Source organism: Microcaecilia unicolor, chromosome 11, assembly GCF_901765095.1.
Source record: "Microcaecilia unicolor chromosome 11, aMicUni1.1, whole genome shotgun sequence".
Lineage (NCBI taxonomy): Eukaryota > Metazoa > Chordata > Amphibia > Gymnophiona > Siphonopidae > Microcaecilia > Microcaecilia unicolor.
The window spans coordinates 160,554,925-160,571,639 of NC_044041.1; the positions used below are offsets into that span (position 1 = coordinate 160,554,925).

The window sequence follows — 16,715 nt, forward strand, 5'->3', positions numbered from 1 at the left end:
ATGGGCTGGGAGGACATACGAGAAGTGGAAGGACAGTGGTCAAAGCTTTCTGAAAACCTAGATACACCATCCCCCAAATTCTATAAAGTTGGGTGCCCAACTTTACACTTTGAATGCACAATTTATAAAATAAGGTCACTTATGTGTAGAACTTAATTCAATAATTGGTTAATTGGAGTTAATAGCTATATGACCTTAATTGGCAGAAAATTTAAATTTTTATTAATTTTCTAAAAAACTTATACCCCGCCTCAAACTAAGCAGCTTACAATGAAACATACTAACTAAAAACAACACAGAGCAATAAATAAACAAACTAAGCCTGACAAAAAGCCTGTACAACAATTGCATAAGGTTGCACATTGGGAAAAGCTGCATGAATAAATATATCTTTAACACTTTCTTAAACTGCTGGAAGGTGAACAAAGGCAAACAGACCCTGAAAGTTTATTCTATAATAGAAAACCTGCTAGAAAGAATGCACATACTATCACATCTTTCAAATTGGGCACAGAAAATGGTGTTCTACGGGCTGTATCTCTTTGCTTACTATATGGTGGTGGTGGAGGTGAAGGTGAAGTAATGTTTCATTGTTGCCCCCCCCCCCCCCCGGTTGGTGAGGGGAAGTAACATCTTATTGTTGTGCCCTGTTGATTTGGGGGGGGGGGGAGGAGGAGAGGGTAAGTCTCATTGTTGCCCCCACTCTCAGTTGATTGGAGGGTGGAGGAGGAGGAGACAGTAATGTCTCATGGTTGGCCCCATTAAAGTTAAAGTACTAGGAGTTATTTTTTGATTCTGCCTTAGTTTTTTGAAGCTCAAGTAAACAATGTGGTTTGGAAGGAATACTTTAAACTAAAGCAGTTGAGATCAATATGCTCCAATTTTCTTGAGGAACATTTTGTTTTTGTAGTTCAAGCAATTATGTTGTAGTTTGGATTACTGCAACTCTATATTTTGCTCTGCCTCAGAAGTTAACATGTAAGTTGCAGTTATTACAAAATACAGCTGCTAAGATGATCCACCATTGTTCTAAATATGATAGAGCGACTCCGTTGTTACTGTCCTTACATTGGCTTCCTGTATTGGCTTTGTGAATAAAGCAAAATTTTAAAACGCACTCTGGCCATCTATGGCCTTGAGCCTGGTCCTTTAGTTAATCAAGTAAATTTCACTTCTTTTTCTGGTACTAATCTGTGTCATTCCAATTATCGTTGCATATTGTCTCCTTCAGGTGTAAAATATAGTTGTCACTAGAATGCTTCTTTTCCTGCATTTTCTGTTTTAATCTAGAATGATCTTCCATTGGAGCTTAGGTTGGACTCTTCATTAACACACATTTTTCGTGACACTGTCCTTGCTTATGAATTGAGGCAAAGTGATAGGTCATGTGACCACCCAGCCGGTCCCCCAGGACCAGACCTTATTCACAAACCACAGGGAGAGAAAGCTATGGGCTTCCGTGAGACGAAAAAACCTGCATGGGAGCGCTCTTAAAGCCATTTCCAGAGCGAGGCTTGCGACGCACATGGGCCCTCTATTGCCCGTACCATTCATAACCATTAACGTCATGACGTTGGCACACACCTTAGAAACTTCACCTCGGTCCAGGTATCTCTTGTCTCAACATGAGCCACTATTCACGCATACAACAAAAACAAATATTTTCTCTTTGACTTTGTAAGTTTCGTATGAATTTTACAAATACACAAAAATTCACTCTAAAACAATGAGCTGAGTGCATTTATCTTAAGTTAATATGTTTAAAATACATGGCTCCCTGAAAAATAGTATGGTACGTTCCAATATTTTACGCATTGCAGGTAAGGTTCAGCAAATCAAAAAGGAGCTTTTATAGCGCCAAGCCGGTAAAGCCAATCGCAGATGAGTATACATGAAGAAAATAGGCGGAATCTGTTGCTATGTAACAACGATAGAATTAACTGTGTTCTTCCGCTAGAACCAGGAAAAGAAAAAAGTGCCGAATAAAGAGAAGGGATAATTTTTCTACTTCACTCTCCCACCCGAGCTAGCTTCTGCTTGAAAGCGACTGATGATACACGGGAAAGAGAGCAGTGGCCGGAGATCGAGAGGAGAGGGAGAAAAAAGCGGCGGAGGACTGTGATGCGGTCAGCGCAGGGGGCGTGGCTTCAGCAAAGAGGCGGGAGGACCCTCAGTGTAACCGGGAGACGGTGACGCGGTTTGCAGCGGAAACTAGAATCGAAGACCACCGAAGTCCCCGCCCCGGCCACCACCAGCACCCTGCAGCATGGTGAGAGAGGATATGGATCTAGGAAGCCTGCAGAGCAAAGGACGATGTTCTTTTTGTAGTCTTGGGTTATGTAATTGGGGGATGGGCGTTATTTCGTTGTCACGCCTGCTTGGTTACCGAAGGGAATGGGGGGGCAGTAGTTTGTTATTGATCTTCTGGTTGGGGGTTGGAGAGGACCATTGTACCTCATTATTGCTGCTGCGTGGTGGTGGTGAAGTAATGTTTCATTGTTGTCCTGGGGTGGGGGGAAACGTTTTATTGTTGCGGCCGGTTGATTGGGGGGGGGGGGGGGAGAGGGTAAGTCCCATTGTTGCCCCCCCCCCCCCCGGTTGATTGGGAGGAGGAGGAGGAGAGAGTAACGTCTCATGGTTGGCCCCGGTTGGGGGGGGGGGGGGGAGAGAGCAACGCTTCATTCTCGGCCCCGGGAGGGAGGAGAGAGCAGTGTTTAATTCTTGGTCCCAGTTGACCGGGAGGGGGGAGAGCAACATCTCATGTCAGAGGAGAGTGCAACATATGGTTGGCCCCAATTGACCGGGGAATGCAATGCAACATCTCATGGTTCACTCCAGTTGACCGGTGGGTGGGGAAGGAGGGAGGAGGAGGAGGAGGAGAGCAACAGCCAATGGTTTTCCTCCCCCTCCTCTGTCAACTGGGGCCAGAGTGACATCTTATGATTGTTGATGGAGAGGAGAGAGCAACATCTCATGGTTGGCCCCAGTTGACCAGGTAGAGGGAGAGGCGTGAGAATTCTCATGGCTGGCCCCAGTTGACCGGGGGGGGGGGGGGGGGGGGAGAGTGACATCTCATGGTTGGCCCCGTTGATGGATGAAGAGGCAAGAGTGATGTCCAATGGTTGGCCCCAGTTGACAGAGGAGAGTGTGACATCCTATGATTGTTGATGGGGAGGAGAGAGCAACTTCTCATGGTTGGCCCTAGTTGACCAGGGGAGAGATAGAGAACAACATCTCATGGTTGGCTCCAGTTGACAACGGGGGGAGGGAGGAGAGAGCAATGCTCATGGTTGGTCCCAGCTAACGGGGGGGAGGAGAGAGCAGGTCTCATGGCTGGTCCCGGCTAATGGGGAGGGGAAGAGAGAGCAGGTCTCATGGTTGGTCCCAGCTAACGGGGGGAGGGGAGGGGGGGGGGGAGGAGCGCAACATCTCATGATTGTTGACGGGGGAAGAGAGGGAAAGGGAAATGGGACTTGATATACCACCTTTCTGAGGTTTTTGCAACTACATTCAAAGCGGTTTACATATACTCAGGTACTTATTTTGTACCAGGGGTAATGGAGGGTTAAGTGACTTGCCCAGAGTCACAAGGAGTTGCAGTTAGAATCAAACTCAGTTCCCCAGGATCAAAGTCCACTTCACTAACCACTAGGCTACTCCACGGTTGGCTCCGGTTGACGGAGGGGTGGGGGGGGGGAAGAGAGTAATGTCTCATGGTTTGCCTTGGTTGACTGGGGAGGAAGGAAGAGAGCAATGTCTTATGGTTGGCCCTGGTTGTTGATGATGATAGTGGTGGTGATGGTGGGGGTGGGGAAGAGCAATGTCGTATGGTTGGCCCTGGTTGATGATAGGGGGGGAGAGAGCAACGTCTCATTGTTGCCCCCTGGAGGGGTGTGGAGGAGAGGAGAGTAATGTTTTGTTGCCCCCATGGTTAATGGGTGTGGATGGGGGAGAGGAGAGAGTAACATCTCATTGTTGCTCCCTGGTTGACGGGTGGGAGGGAAAGGAGAGAGTAATATATCATTGTCCCCTAGTTGACATGGGAGTATGGTGTGGATGTGGGGGGGGGGGGGGGAGGAGAGAGTAGTGTCTCATTGTTGCCCCTGTTTGAAGGGGGAGGATGAGGAGAAGAGTAACATATCATTGTCCTCTGGTTGAGGGGATTGGGGTAGGAAGAGAGAGTAACGTCTAATTGTTGCCCTCTGGTTGACAGGGAGGAAGGAGAGAACAATGTCTCATTGTTGCCCCCTAATGGGGGGAGGGTGCACAGGAGGAGCAGGGGAGAGCAATGTCTCGTTGCTCCCTTGTTGACTGGGGGGGGTGGGGTGTGGATAAGGAGGAGAGTAATGTTGACCCTGTGGTTGACGGGAGGGAGGGAGTGAGTAACGTCTCATTGTTGGTCCCTGCTTAACTGGGGGGGGGGGGGCTGGGTGTGGAAGAAGAGTAACATGTCATTGGTTGACTGGGGGGGAGGGAGGGTGCGGAGGAGGAGAGTAACGTCTTATTGTTGCTCCCAGGTTGATGGGGGGGGGGGAGGGGAGAATGCAATGGCTCATTTTTGCCCAGTGGAGATTGGAGGGGTGTGGGGGAGGAGAGAATGCCTCATTGTTACCCCCAGGTTGAGGGGCAGGGTCTTGGTGGGTGTGAAAAGGGGAAGGAGAGAACGTCTTTTTTGCCCCCTAGTGGGTGGAGGGGTGTGGAGGAGGCGAGAGTAATCTCATTGTTGCCCCCCAGTCAATTGAAGGTGGGAGTAACATATCATTATTGCCCCCAGTTGAATGGGGTATAGGGTTTAGAGGAAAGAGTAACTTCTCTTTCCTGCCAGTTGATTGGGGGTGTGTGTGAAGGAGGAGGGGAGAGTAACATCTTGTTAGCACTCATTGCATTAAGTGAGGGTGCATCTTGATGTTGGTGGTTGTTGGGGAAGGGGGAGGATAGGAGAACATTTGTGTTGCCCCTATTTGGTTGTGGGAAGGTGTATGTAGTTGCTGCTCCTTTTTGATTGCTTGGGAGTGGGCAGTATTTTTTCCTTTCAATTGGGGAGCATCTCACTGTTGGCCCTGGATGGTTGGGGAGGCTGTATTTTGTTGATGGACTCCCAGTTGTTAGAAGTGCCTCTTTTTGCCCCAGTGGGTTGTGGGGAAATTTCTGTCTGTGTGACTTGTGTTGGTTGGGCTAGTCTTGTTTCTACCCCTGTTGCAGAACGCTGGGGTAATGTCTCGATGCTGACTCTAGTTGTTTGTGGTATTAGGGACTGAGAGTATTTTTTTGCCCCTCCTTTTTAATCTTTCTGGTTGATTTGGAGAGAGGATTTTCTCTTTGTATTGGTTGGGGATGGGTTTTGCAGGGGCATTTTCAATGCATTTGGTTTGGGGTGCTGTTTTATCTCTACACCTGGTTTGAGCTGGGGATTAGAAATATTCTGTTTCTGGTAGGTGCAGGAGTAATGTGGGAGGCGCAGAGTTTCTGTCCTGATCTGAGACTTTTGTGTAGTGTAAATCCCATATCATATTTGACTTTTCTCCCTTCTGCATTTCCAGGCTGACCAACTTACAGAGGAGCAAATTGCAGGTGAGTCCCAGCAACATTACACCTCCCTCATCTACCCATACCCCAGGGATATATAATCCAAACAACCCACTACCTTCTGATAGGTACTTCTGTGAAGCCATACTGGAGAGGCTTGTATCCCCGTGACCTGCAGTTTCTCTTTCAGAATTCAAGGAGGCCTTCTCCCTCTTTGACAAGGATGGAGATGGCACCATCACCACCAAGGAGTTGGGAACTGTCATGCGCTCACTGGGGCAGAACCCTACAGAAGCTGAGCTTCAGGACATGATCAATGAGGTTGATGCTGATGGTAGGTTTGGGGTGCATCATGGAGGGGGTTGTTAGGTGGCACACGCTGCTCTTCTTAGATTAGTGTTTAGCGATGAGAGGATTTCCTGGAGATCTTCTTTTTTTTTTTTTTTTTAGTGTTAGGCTAAACCCTAAATGCAGTTCAGATTTGGGGAGCTGGGTATCTGATTTTTCCTTGGGTTTCTGTTACATAATTTTTTTTTAGCTCTGATAAGTAATGGCTTATTTTGTGGGGCACATGATTTTTGCAGCAGGGCAGGTGGTACAAAAATAGGGCTGAGGTGACCATCATGAGGTTAAAAGAAGCCTGTGGGAAGACTAGAATATTTTTGAGCTTTAGATTGCAATCTCTCTTCTCCTCCCCCCCCCCCCCACCCCACCAGAAAAAAAACATCTGAGGCTTTTTTTTTTTCTCTTCTGCTTCCAGGAAATGGGACAATTGATTTCCCGGAGTTCTTGACCATGATGGCAAGGAAGATGAAAGACACAGACAGTGAAGAAGAGATTCGTGAGGCCTTCCGTGTGTTTGATAAGGTCAATTTTAATGTAGGAAAAGGCAAAACGGGAGTGGGTTAGACTTAAAAATATTCAGCAAATTGCTTGTGTGTAAGCAGGGAGTTGTATGAAATAATGAATTTAAAACACTATTTATGGAGAAAAGGATGACATTCAGCTGGCTTTTTTTTTTCTCTTAGTTTATAAGTTGTTTGCTCTGGACACATGTTTGGGAAGACCATCTCTTGTTACACAATACTGCTGTTTGCATAGTTAACCAAGACCTATCCACTTATGTACATTATAGTATTTTTCAACTACAGGTTTCACCTTTTCCCACTATTTTTAAACACTTTTTTTTCTACAATAGAAAGGACAGTTTCTCTACTGCCCCACTGTATCAGTTGTTGCCATCCTGCTGTGAATGGCAACAGAACAAATAGTAAAAAGGTACTGTCAGTCAATGAAGAGTTTGGCTGAAGCACCCCACTGGTACTTTAATTTCATCTGATCCATGAATGGAGGGGTCAGTCATTCCTGACTCTTCATATTGCTGAGGGATAGAATGGAATTGTTTGGGATCTGGTAGTACTGTTTTTCTACCACCAATTGGTGCTCAAGTCTTATGCATCCAGTGCTGCATCTTTTTGCAGAAACAACTTACAGGAGAAGAGAAATAGTAAGCAGCAGGCTGTTTTGGCTTTTAGAAGCATAGCACATGACCTGTGACTTGTGTTTTTATCCCTTGGTCTGATAGGATGGGAATGGGTACATTAGTGCAGCAGAACTACGCCATGTCATGACAAATCTGGGTGAGAAACTGACAGATGAGGAGGTGGACGAGATGATCCGTGAAGCTGACATCGATGGAGATGGGCAGGTTAACTATGAAGGTGAGTCCCTAGACCCAGCACTACTTGGGGAAGAGAGAGAGAGAAGCAGAAGGTAATTTTGGCTTTGAGCTGTTTTAAGGATGTATATAGGTTCTTTTCTTTAGATGAAAATTGTAATTTCCCTTTTGCATAATTGCACATAATACCTGAATGTAACTGACTTTGAGTTACTACTAAAAGAGGTGTAAGCTAAAGCCATATAAGATCTGGCACCAACATTTTGTTTTAAATCATTGGGTTTTGTTACTTGGCTGAAGATCTAGAAAGGCAAGTTGAGGTTTGTAAGTCAGGGAGGGGATCTACCATATAAGTTGGAGATGTAAAAAAAATGAGGTTTTCAGGATATTTTTCTTGATTATGCATGATTATGTATTTGCATTCAGTGGAGGTCTCATCCATATTCATTAGGTATATTCTGAAAACTGGACTGGTTTGCAAACTTCCAAGACTGCAGTTTTGACAGCCTTGGTCTTAAGTTTCTGCCTGAGGGAATGGAAGGAGAAATGTCTTTCCTAAGGTCATAGGGAACATCTATGAGAGAAGCAAGATTTGGTCCCTGGCTTTCCTGGTTCCTGTTGCTCTGATTACTAGATTGCTCTTCTTGTCTGTCTCGTATATGTTTGCTTGTTGAAATGGCATACTTCATAGACCTCCGTATATTCCAGAGTATCAACACCAATGGAGGGTTGTCCGATGAACCTTGGTAGTAATGCACTGTATTAATCTCCTTATATACAGTGACTTGTTCTAATCTTCACTGTTTCTTTGGCCACCACCTTCCTGTGTTAGTATGATACAAAATCTAGTCAGCATAGAGGCTCTCTTCTCTGATGCGGCACGTGTTTCGCTAAATTGCTTTATCAAGGAAATCCCCTAGGAATACAAAAAAAAGTTATATCAGCTACATAACTTAAAACTTTTATGAAATATCAAATGATAGTGTCACGGCTTTTAAAATTACCTCAATGTTAGGCTCCGCTCATCCCGCCAATAGTCGCCAACTATGAACGAGATGGCGGCATGTTTTTTGAAAAATTTTTTGTACTAACAGCTGATGGGAATCCAGCCAATCCCAGGACCCATCAAATTAATGTCATCCATTCTACTTCGATATTGAGCCCACTAGGGGCCACTGTGTTCAATGTAAAAGTCCATTCTTGTTCCCTGTAGTTAAGTAACTGCTTATAATTTCCTCCTTCCCATCCAATGTTAATCTGATCTGTAACTCGCCAGTGAAGGTCAGATGTGGAATGATGTCTCTGCGACCAATGTGTAACCAAGGGGGCTTGCTCAGTTCTAGTGACTGTTCAGGATTTTATGTTCATTCAACCCTATCTTTATTGGTCTACTTTATTGAGCGGTTACTTACTACAGGGAACAAGAATGGATTTTTACATTGAACACAGTGGCCCCTAGTGGGCTCAATGTGGAAGTAGAATGGATGACATTCATTTAATGGGTCCTGGGATTGGCTGGATTCCCGTCAACTGTTAGTATAAAAAGTTTTTCAAAAAAATGCCGCCGCCGACTTGTCCATAGTTGGCAACTGTCAGCGGGATGAGCGGAGGCTAACGAGGTAATTTTAAAAGCCATGTGACACTGTATCATTTGATATTTAATAAATGTTTTGGGTTATGTAGCTGATATAACCTTTTTTGTATTCCTAGGGGACTTCCTTGATAAAGCGATGTAGCGAAACATGTGCCGTATTGGAGAAGAGCCCCTATGCCGACTAGATTAGAAATTTTTTTTTTTTGAGGACGAGTACATTTAACAATTTATTATATTTTGAAGAAGTATAGAATGTTTACTTATGCCTGATAAGAAGTTGTATCATACTAACAACGCAGGAAGGTGGTGGCCAAAGAACCAGAGAAGACTGGAACATATAAGTCACTGTATATAAGGAGATTAATACAGTGCGTTACTACTGAGGTTCACTGGCCAACCCTCCATTGGTGTTGATTCTCTGGAATATATGGAGGTCTATGACGCATATTAGACATCCCAGATTGTAGTTTTGACCATCCAGTTGGTTGCTTTTTGAAATGGTGCACCTGGACTCTGCTCCTCCTTCCCTTGTTCCTTCTTTGTCTTGGTCTCAATTTGACATCCCATCCTTGACTGTATTCGACAACCTAGTTGTCTCCTGTAGGAGAATGACCTGTTCGCTTGATCCCATTCTTTCTCACTGGATGACCATTAATTCCCATGGTTTCAGCTCACACGCCCTGTCCAGGAGACCTCCCCAAGGTGTAGTTATCAAACTGGTCTTGAAGAAACCCTCTTGACACCCATTCTGTTTCTAATTACAGACCAATTTCCAATTTGGCTTTGCTTTTTTAAGCTGGCTAAAAGAGTTCTTGACCAGCTTACTTAGTTTGTGGAGACTTCATATTTGATTCATCCCCTTCAGTCCGGTTTCTGTCACAGTCATTAGACAGAAACTGTCATACGTGCCACTTTTGAGCGAGGTAAGGCACACCGTACTTGATCTCAGTGTGGCCTTTGACCCAGTTAGTCATTCCCTTCTCCTGGCCAGACTGTCCTCTCTTGGTAACTCTGGTTTAGTTCTCAAATAGTTCACTTCTTTCTTAACGGGCCGTTTCTATTCTGTCTCCCACAGTGTAGTTCAGCTTCCTGCAACTTCTGTTGAGATGTTCCGCAAGGTTTTTCGCTCTCTTCTTCTCTGTTTAATATTTCCTCGGTCCTCTGACATTGCTCATTCAAGCAACATCTATCAAGTTTTATATTTATTCAGATGTTATTCTTGTTTCTACCCAAATCCTTACAACCCTGACTTAACTGGGCTCCAGTCCTGACCTATCTAGGCTCCAGTCCTGTTTGGTTGCTGTCGATTCCTGGTTCACCTTAAATCATCTTGTACTGAACCCTTCCAAGTCCATTGTGTTGTGGGTTATTGGTAAACCTTCAGCCCCCATGTTGGCCCCTTTTCTTGGTAATTCTCCTCTGACTCCCCTGAAAATTCTTGGGTGTGACCTTTGATTCCCAACTTTCCTTCTCTCCGCATATCTCTTCCTTAGTTAAATCCTGTTTCTTCTCATTTTGCCAAATCCGCTCCCTGCGTAGTTACCTTGACGAGTCCTCCTGTTCTACCCTCCTGTGCTCCCTGGTCTCTTCCTGTCTTGTCTAATTTAATATTACTCTGGTCTCCCGAAATACCTTCTCAAATGCCTTCAAACTTCGAATTCCCAGTGCAGCTCCTTGTGACTCTGGGCAAGTTACTTAACCCTCCTTTGCCACAAGTACAAAATAAATACCTGTATATAATATGTAAACTGCTTTGATTGTAACCAGAGAAAGGTGGTATATCAAGTCCCATCCTGTTTCCCTTTCAAACAGTCCAGAACACTTCTTTCAGGTACTTGCACACACACGTAGGTCTGATCAGGTATCACCTTTTCTGGCTCATCGTTTTCTGCCTCTCTCTTTTCATATACAGTTTAAAGTCCTCACCCTTACCCACAAGGTCCTCCACACTGGGATTCCTTCCTGTCTTTCCACACATTACTTATACACCTTCCCAGACTCTTCGCTCAGCCTTGGCCTCTCGTCTCTCCCTCCCCACTGTTTGCCTGTTTTGCATACAGTTGACTTTGCATTCGGCCTTTTTTTTTTTTTTTTTTGTATGGCCCCTACGCTATAGAATGCTCTCCTTGTTGAGCTTACAACAGAACAGTCCTACCCACATTTTTGGTCTTTTTTTTTTTTTAAACTCACTAGGCTAGCTTTCTATGTTCCAACCCTGTGAGTTGCCTGACAGCAGGGCTCTGATCTGGAGGGGAGACTTTTTTTTTCTCCCTCCCTATCCTTTGTCCTATATTTTTGATGTAGATCCTTTCTTTTCCATTTATTGTACACGGCTTTGATGTCGCTTTGAAAGGCAGTATATCAAATGCTAACTAAAGTATTCAAGGATTTAACATCTGCTTTTTAAAGGTGTTTAAATTCTTAAATCCAAACATTTTTTTTATTTGTTTTATCGAAAGCTGAGCTCAAGGTATTTCCCTTTCTAAGTGGACTTCACCTTCCACTGCCTCAGATAAAACTTAGATTGAAGTGACTTGTCCAAGGTCAGAAGGGGGACCAGTGAATAGCACTGTAAGACCTTTTTTGTGTCTAGTGCTTGATTCTAGAATTTAAGCAAAGTGTGAATGTTTCCCGTCTAGAAACTGTAGGGAATTGGTGTGAAAGAACTGTCAAGACCTGTGCAGGCAAACTGACCCACAGATCTGGAACCATGTCACTTTTATTACAAGAAAAATGAATCTATGGGGTGCCTGTGCTTAGCTATTCATGATCTCTAGCTTAAATATTGTCTTAAGTTCTAAAATCCCTTTTTGCACACAGTTGCTGCATAAGGGAAATGGATTGCAAAGCATTCTATTGATGACGCAGGATACCAGCTGCCAGTTAGAAAAGCACATGGTTTATTCAATTTGCTGTACCGCTTTTCTTAATAATATAACAAGGCAATTTACAATACTAAATAAAATAGAAATGGAAAAGAACACCATCTTAGTACAGAAAAGAAAAAAAAAAAAAGCACACGTAGGTCCTAGATTCAGGCAGCAGCATTTATAATTTTTCAAGGATTGGAGTAGTTAACTTAGGCGCACAGTCATATAGTGGGAGTGGGGGGGATCTTTTACTTTCTAGTTGCTATCAAGTCCCCTTCTGGGCATTTTTAAATTTAGAGAAAGAGACTACTGCAATGTGATTTACTGAGACTTCCCACAGTTCCTTAAACATGTTCAAATCTGTACAAAACACTATTACAAATTCTCACACACCTCTAAGTTTGATCATGTCAGGTCGTTGTTTATCTGTCATCACTGGTAGTCTACTGAATACCATATCTGCTTTAATATACGTATCTAACTTATAAAAAACATTACATACGGGGGACCCTTCTTACCTTGCTGCATTAGCTATTCCCTATGCCCCACCACAATTACTGCACTCACTATACCATCAGTTCACCAAGCTAGACTAGATTCAGCATGTAGAAGACGGTCTGATAGTGAGTGCAGTAATTGTGGTGGTGCATAGGGAATAGCTAATGCAGCAGGGTAAGAGGGGTCCTCCGTATGTAATGTTTTTTTATAAGTTAGGTACGTATATTAAAGCGGATATGGTATTCAGTAGACTACCAGTGATGACAGATAAACAACGGAGTGATATGATCAAACTTAGAGGCATGTGAGAATTTGTAATAGTGTTTTGTACAGATTTGGACGTGTTTAAGAAGGAACTGTGGGAAGCCTGAGTATATCACATTGCAGTAGTCCAATTATGAGAGTAAGAGAGCATATATGAGACATCTGAGAGTTCTTGTAGAAAAAGGAATATACACTGCAAAATTGTCATAAAAGCAAAGAACATGATTTTACTTGGGCAGAGACTTATTGTCCTTATCTAGGATGGTGCCTATATGTATAATTTTTTAAAATTTTTGTCTTTATTACATTTTCAAATATATTCCAAGTAAAAATGCTTGTAACAGAAAATCAATCATCAAAATGATATAAAGTTCTAGGAAAATAATACAGAAAGAAATTCAGTCATATGTGATAACCAAACCTGTCCCCCATAAGGAGAGCGACCAGAGTGAATCAGGAAACGGAAAGTAAACACAACTCAGAAGAATATCCCTTAGAGGAAAGATATTATATATTCATAATAACAAGAAAGAGACCAATCACAATTGAGGCTCCTCTATCCCAGTGGAAATGCCCTGACCAGTCACCACAATTCTGTCACTCAAAAATAATGAACTGAGATGAGTCAAAGGACATACAAGTACAAGATTGATATTTCACTATATGTTTACAAGGAAATTTCAGGATGAACAACTCTCCCAAGGCCAAAACCCTGGGATGCATCAGAAGAAACTGTCTCCTTCATTTCTGTTTAGCTTTAGCAACATCGGGGAAAATGTGGACTTTCAAAGTACAAAAAATAGACATATGATACTTGAAATATAATTTCAGCAACCAGTCTCTATCATAGTCCAAAGTCATTGTGACCAGAAGGGTATAGCTACTTTTTATTTGGTGAATTCAAGAAAAGCTGATAAATACAAGCTATCTTGAGATATTGGGGAAATAACCTCCAGGCCCTTCTCCCATCTTTTTTTCTTAAAAGATAGCAAATAGAAAATTCTTGATTACTGGTAGTAGTGACTGTGATGATACTTCAGAATCTCTAACATATAACGCCTAAAACATTTCAGCCGATATTCCTTGGATCTTGGGAAAGTTTTATCAAGTGTAAATTCCTCCTATGAACTATATTTTCCAAATTACCTTTTGACTAAGGAGGTAGTAAGAGTGGACATAGATTTAGACTCTGTGTCCAAAGTCTGAACAGTATTCTGTATCAAGGATAGCTATGATTCCTGTGAATCGTATCCTCTGCTCCAAAGCAGAAACCTTGCATGGTCAGATGACTGTTGGGCTGTAAGAGATTGCCTGATTGCCCCAAAGCCACAATAGTATACCAAATCACCTTCAATGTAAATATAGCATGTCTTACCGATGAAAACAGCAAAGCAGTACTGGACCTGGCATCAGACACACTAGGAAGAGACTTGGCCCCTTCTTGGGTTTGAAGTGGAATTGCTGTCGGTTATAATTCACTGCCAACAGGGAAGTGACCTGCTTCCTTCAAATCACTGTCCTGCACGGTGGTTACTGCAGAAGCCTCTGGGCTCGACTGGGTTCCCTCAGCGGCCCTTTCCCTCAGACCAACTGGATCCATTGGCGAGACTCGTGCGTCTGGAAAGCGAGACACTTCTTTCCAGGAGCAAGGAGGAAGACGCTTTTGTCTCTCAAGCTCGCTGCAGATCCCCGGTAGGTGTTATCGCCACAAAATCCATGAATGTAGTTGAAATAATCGAGGTGTAGAAGTAGAAGCCACTGGAGCTGCATTAAAAACCCTCCCACGGTGCTTCTTAGGCAGATTGCAGGCAGTACAAAAGGAACAGCTGAGCATGTCTTCCTTCTAAGGCACCATCTTGTCTCTCCCAATGCCTAGATATCTAAAATGAGGAACTAAACTAATAAGAGTGTCATGAAAGGAAGGAATGAGCAGATGCGGGACAGAATAGCCGCCAGTAATCCACATAGCTGCCATTTTAGAGGGATTTAGCACTTGTTTTGTTTTTTTAACCAGGAGGAAATTCTGCCCGCTGGCTTTCCTGTTCCTTTTCGTATTCAGTACAAGCTGCACTTTCTGGTTTATAAGATTTGTACTAAGGAGGAGCCTTCATTTCCTCAGCGACACTCCAGACCGGTCAAGATGCATGGGTTATGCACTCCTACCAGCAGTGGGAGACTGAGAACACTAAAACTGTAACAATGTATAAGCCACCTGCCAACCCCCAAGCAGCCAGTTAATCTCAGTCTCCAGTAGAGGGTAGACGTGCAGCCTGAGCAGTCAGTCTGGTCTGGTAGGCCTGGGATTTGTTTTAGGCCTTCTGTTGGTTAGCACCTTGTACTTGGAATCTGTGTGCTTTGGGGAAGTGTGTCCGGTGGGGCTCCGTTTTTCCCCTGGGGTGTCACACCCGGTGATCGGGTCCCTCCCCCTGCTGTGCTCTCCTGAGCAGTCAGCCCTGTGCCTTGGCTCCTGTGTGATTGCAGGAACCTTGAGAGCCATAGCCCTTGTCAGCTTTTAGCAACTGGGCTGGGAGGTGAGAAGCCAGTTGGAAAAAGAAAAGCTCTGCTTGTTTGTTTTGGGGCTGACCGGGAGAGCTGCAGTGCGTTTGTGAGAGAGAGTGAGTCTGAGCGTTGCTGCCTGTTGGGTTGCTTACCTCCTTTCTTCCGTGAGGGATGTTGGTGGGGAAACCATTCCGTTGCTGGTTCTGTGCGCGCCGAGGTGTGGACGTGCTGGGGGCACAATGCAGGCTCTGTGTGGAGCCGAAACCGCCTCTTTCTTTGCCTCCAGTATTGACTGCAGAGGTTTCCAGGGTTGGCTCGCGCTCTGTTGATACGTCCTTGCTCCCGGGTGTTGTAGTTGCGGTTCTGATTTTGGCGGGAACCACTGCCATCTTGGATTCCTCCGGCCCTGCGGTTTCGCCTCAGACAGTGCAGCATTTTCAGGAGCAGAACATAGGCTGGTCTCCTGAGTGCTCAGGGGGCATGGGATTCCCACTTGATTTTATTTGGTCGATGTTCCAGGCGTGGAAGTCAGGATCCCAGCAGGCAGACCAGAAGGGGGTAGGTCCCTTAGTTGCCAAGCACTCTCGTCTGGAGTGGTCAGAAGACCCTGAGTTTTTGTCCTTACAGCACTCAGAAGAGGAGTGCAGTGATCTTGGAGATGACATTCTTTTGGACACCTGTCCTGAGGAGGAGGAGTCCTTGCCAGGTGAAGATCCCTCGGTAGTGAGGATCTTTCATAGAGATGAGCTGGCTGAATTGATTGATAAGGTGGTTGCTACACTTAAATTTGATTCTCCTGAGACCATGGTGGCGGAGGTAAAGCAGGTAGACCCATTGGTTAAGGGTATTCGCCGGTCTTCCAGTTCTTTTCCCATGAATAGACTTCAGAGATATGGTCATGCAGGAGTGGTCTTCCCCAGATTTTGCTTGTAGGGTGGTTAGAGCTATGGCGAGGCTTTATCCTCTTCCGCAAGAGGATAGGGACTCCTTAAAGTCTCCTACAGTAGACGCGGTGGTGACGACGGTCACTAAAGCCACAGCTATTCCTGTTGATGGGGGGAGGCTGCTCTCAGGGATCCTCAAGATAGGAAGTTGGAATCCTTTATTAGGCATAGTTTTGATCTGTCCGCCTTGTCTGCAGGCCTCGGTGTGTGGAGGTTTAGTAGCTCGTGCTTGCTTCTGCTGGGCTGAAAAACTCTTAGATGATCCGGTGGTGGATAGATGTTCCTGGGTGCAGGAACTAGCTAAGCTGGAGATGGGCTCTTCTTTCTTAGCGGATGCTCTTTATGATTTGTTGCGAGTGTCGGCAAAAAATATGGCATTGGTTGTGGGAGCTCGTCGGGCTCTTTGGCTTCGAGGTTGGGTTGCAGATGTGGCCTCTAAGTCCAAGTTGTGTTCTCTCCCCTTCAAGGTTCTATGCTGTTTGGGGAAGAGCTGGATAAGTTGGTACGCGGTCTTGGGAATGCTAAGGTTCCACGCCTGCCAGAGATGCGTCCCAGAACAGGTGGTCGAGGGCTATCGGGCTGTGGTTGTCTGCGAGATGCTCGGCGGTACATACCGGGTAGGGCCAATGGTACACCTAGTGGGCAATTTTTTTTTCAGCGTACACAGCCCTTCCGTGGAGGCCGCTGGGGAGGTTGGGATGCATCTTCGGTAGGTTCCGCCTTGGTGCGTGCCTCGCAATGAAAGTGTGTGGGTCCAGCCTCTGGTTCGCGTGGGTGCTCGTCTACATCAGTTTTACCAGAGGTGGACCCACATCACGTCGGATCAGTGGGTGCTCGAAGTG

At 44.8% G+C, this 16,715-nt stretch overlaps 1 protein-coding gene across 1 annotated transcript in view; it reads left to right on the forward strand.

The window, feature by feature from the left end:
- The first annotated feature begins 2,150 nt into the window (after window positions 1–2,150).
- The window catches only part of CALM3 (calmodulin 3), a 42,000-nt gene continuing 27,435 nt past the window's right edge, over window positions 2,151–16,715 (forward strand). The window contains exons 1-5 of the mRNA XM_030219878.1: window positions 2,151–2,269; window positions 5,541–5,571; window positions 5,717–5,860; window positions 6,287–6,393; window positions 7,112–7,247. Of these exons, the coding sequence (XP_030075738.1) occupies window positions 2,267–2,269; window positions 5,541–5,571; window positions 5,717–5,860; window positions 6,287–6,393; window positions 7,112–7,247 (421 nt within the window). The 5' untranslated portion in view covers window positions 2,151–2,266. The remainder of the gene's footprint in view (window positions 2,270–5,540; window positions 5,572–5,716; window positions 5,861–6,286; window positions 6,394–7,111; window positions 7,248–16,715) is intronic.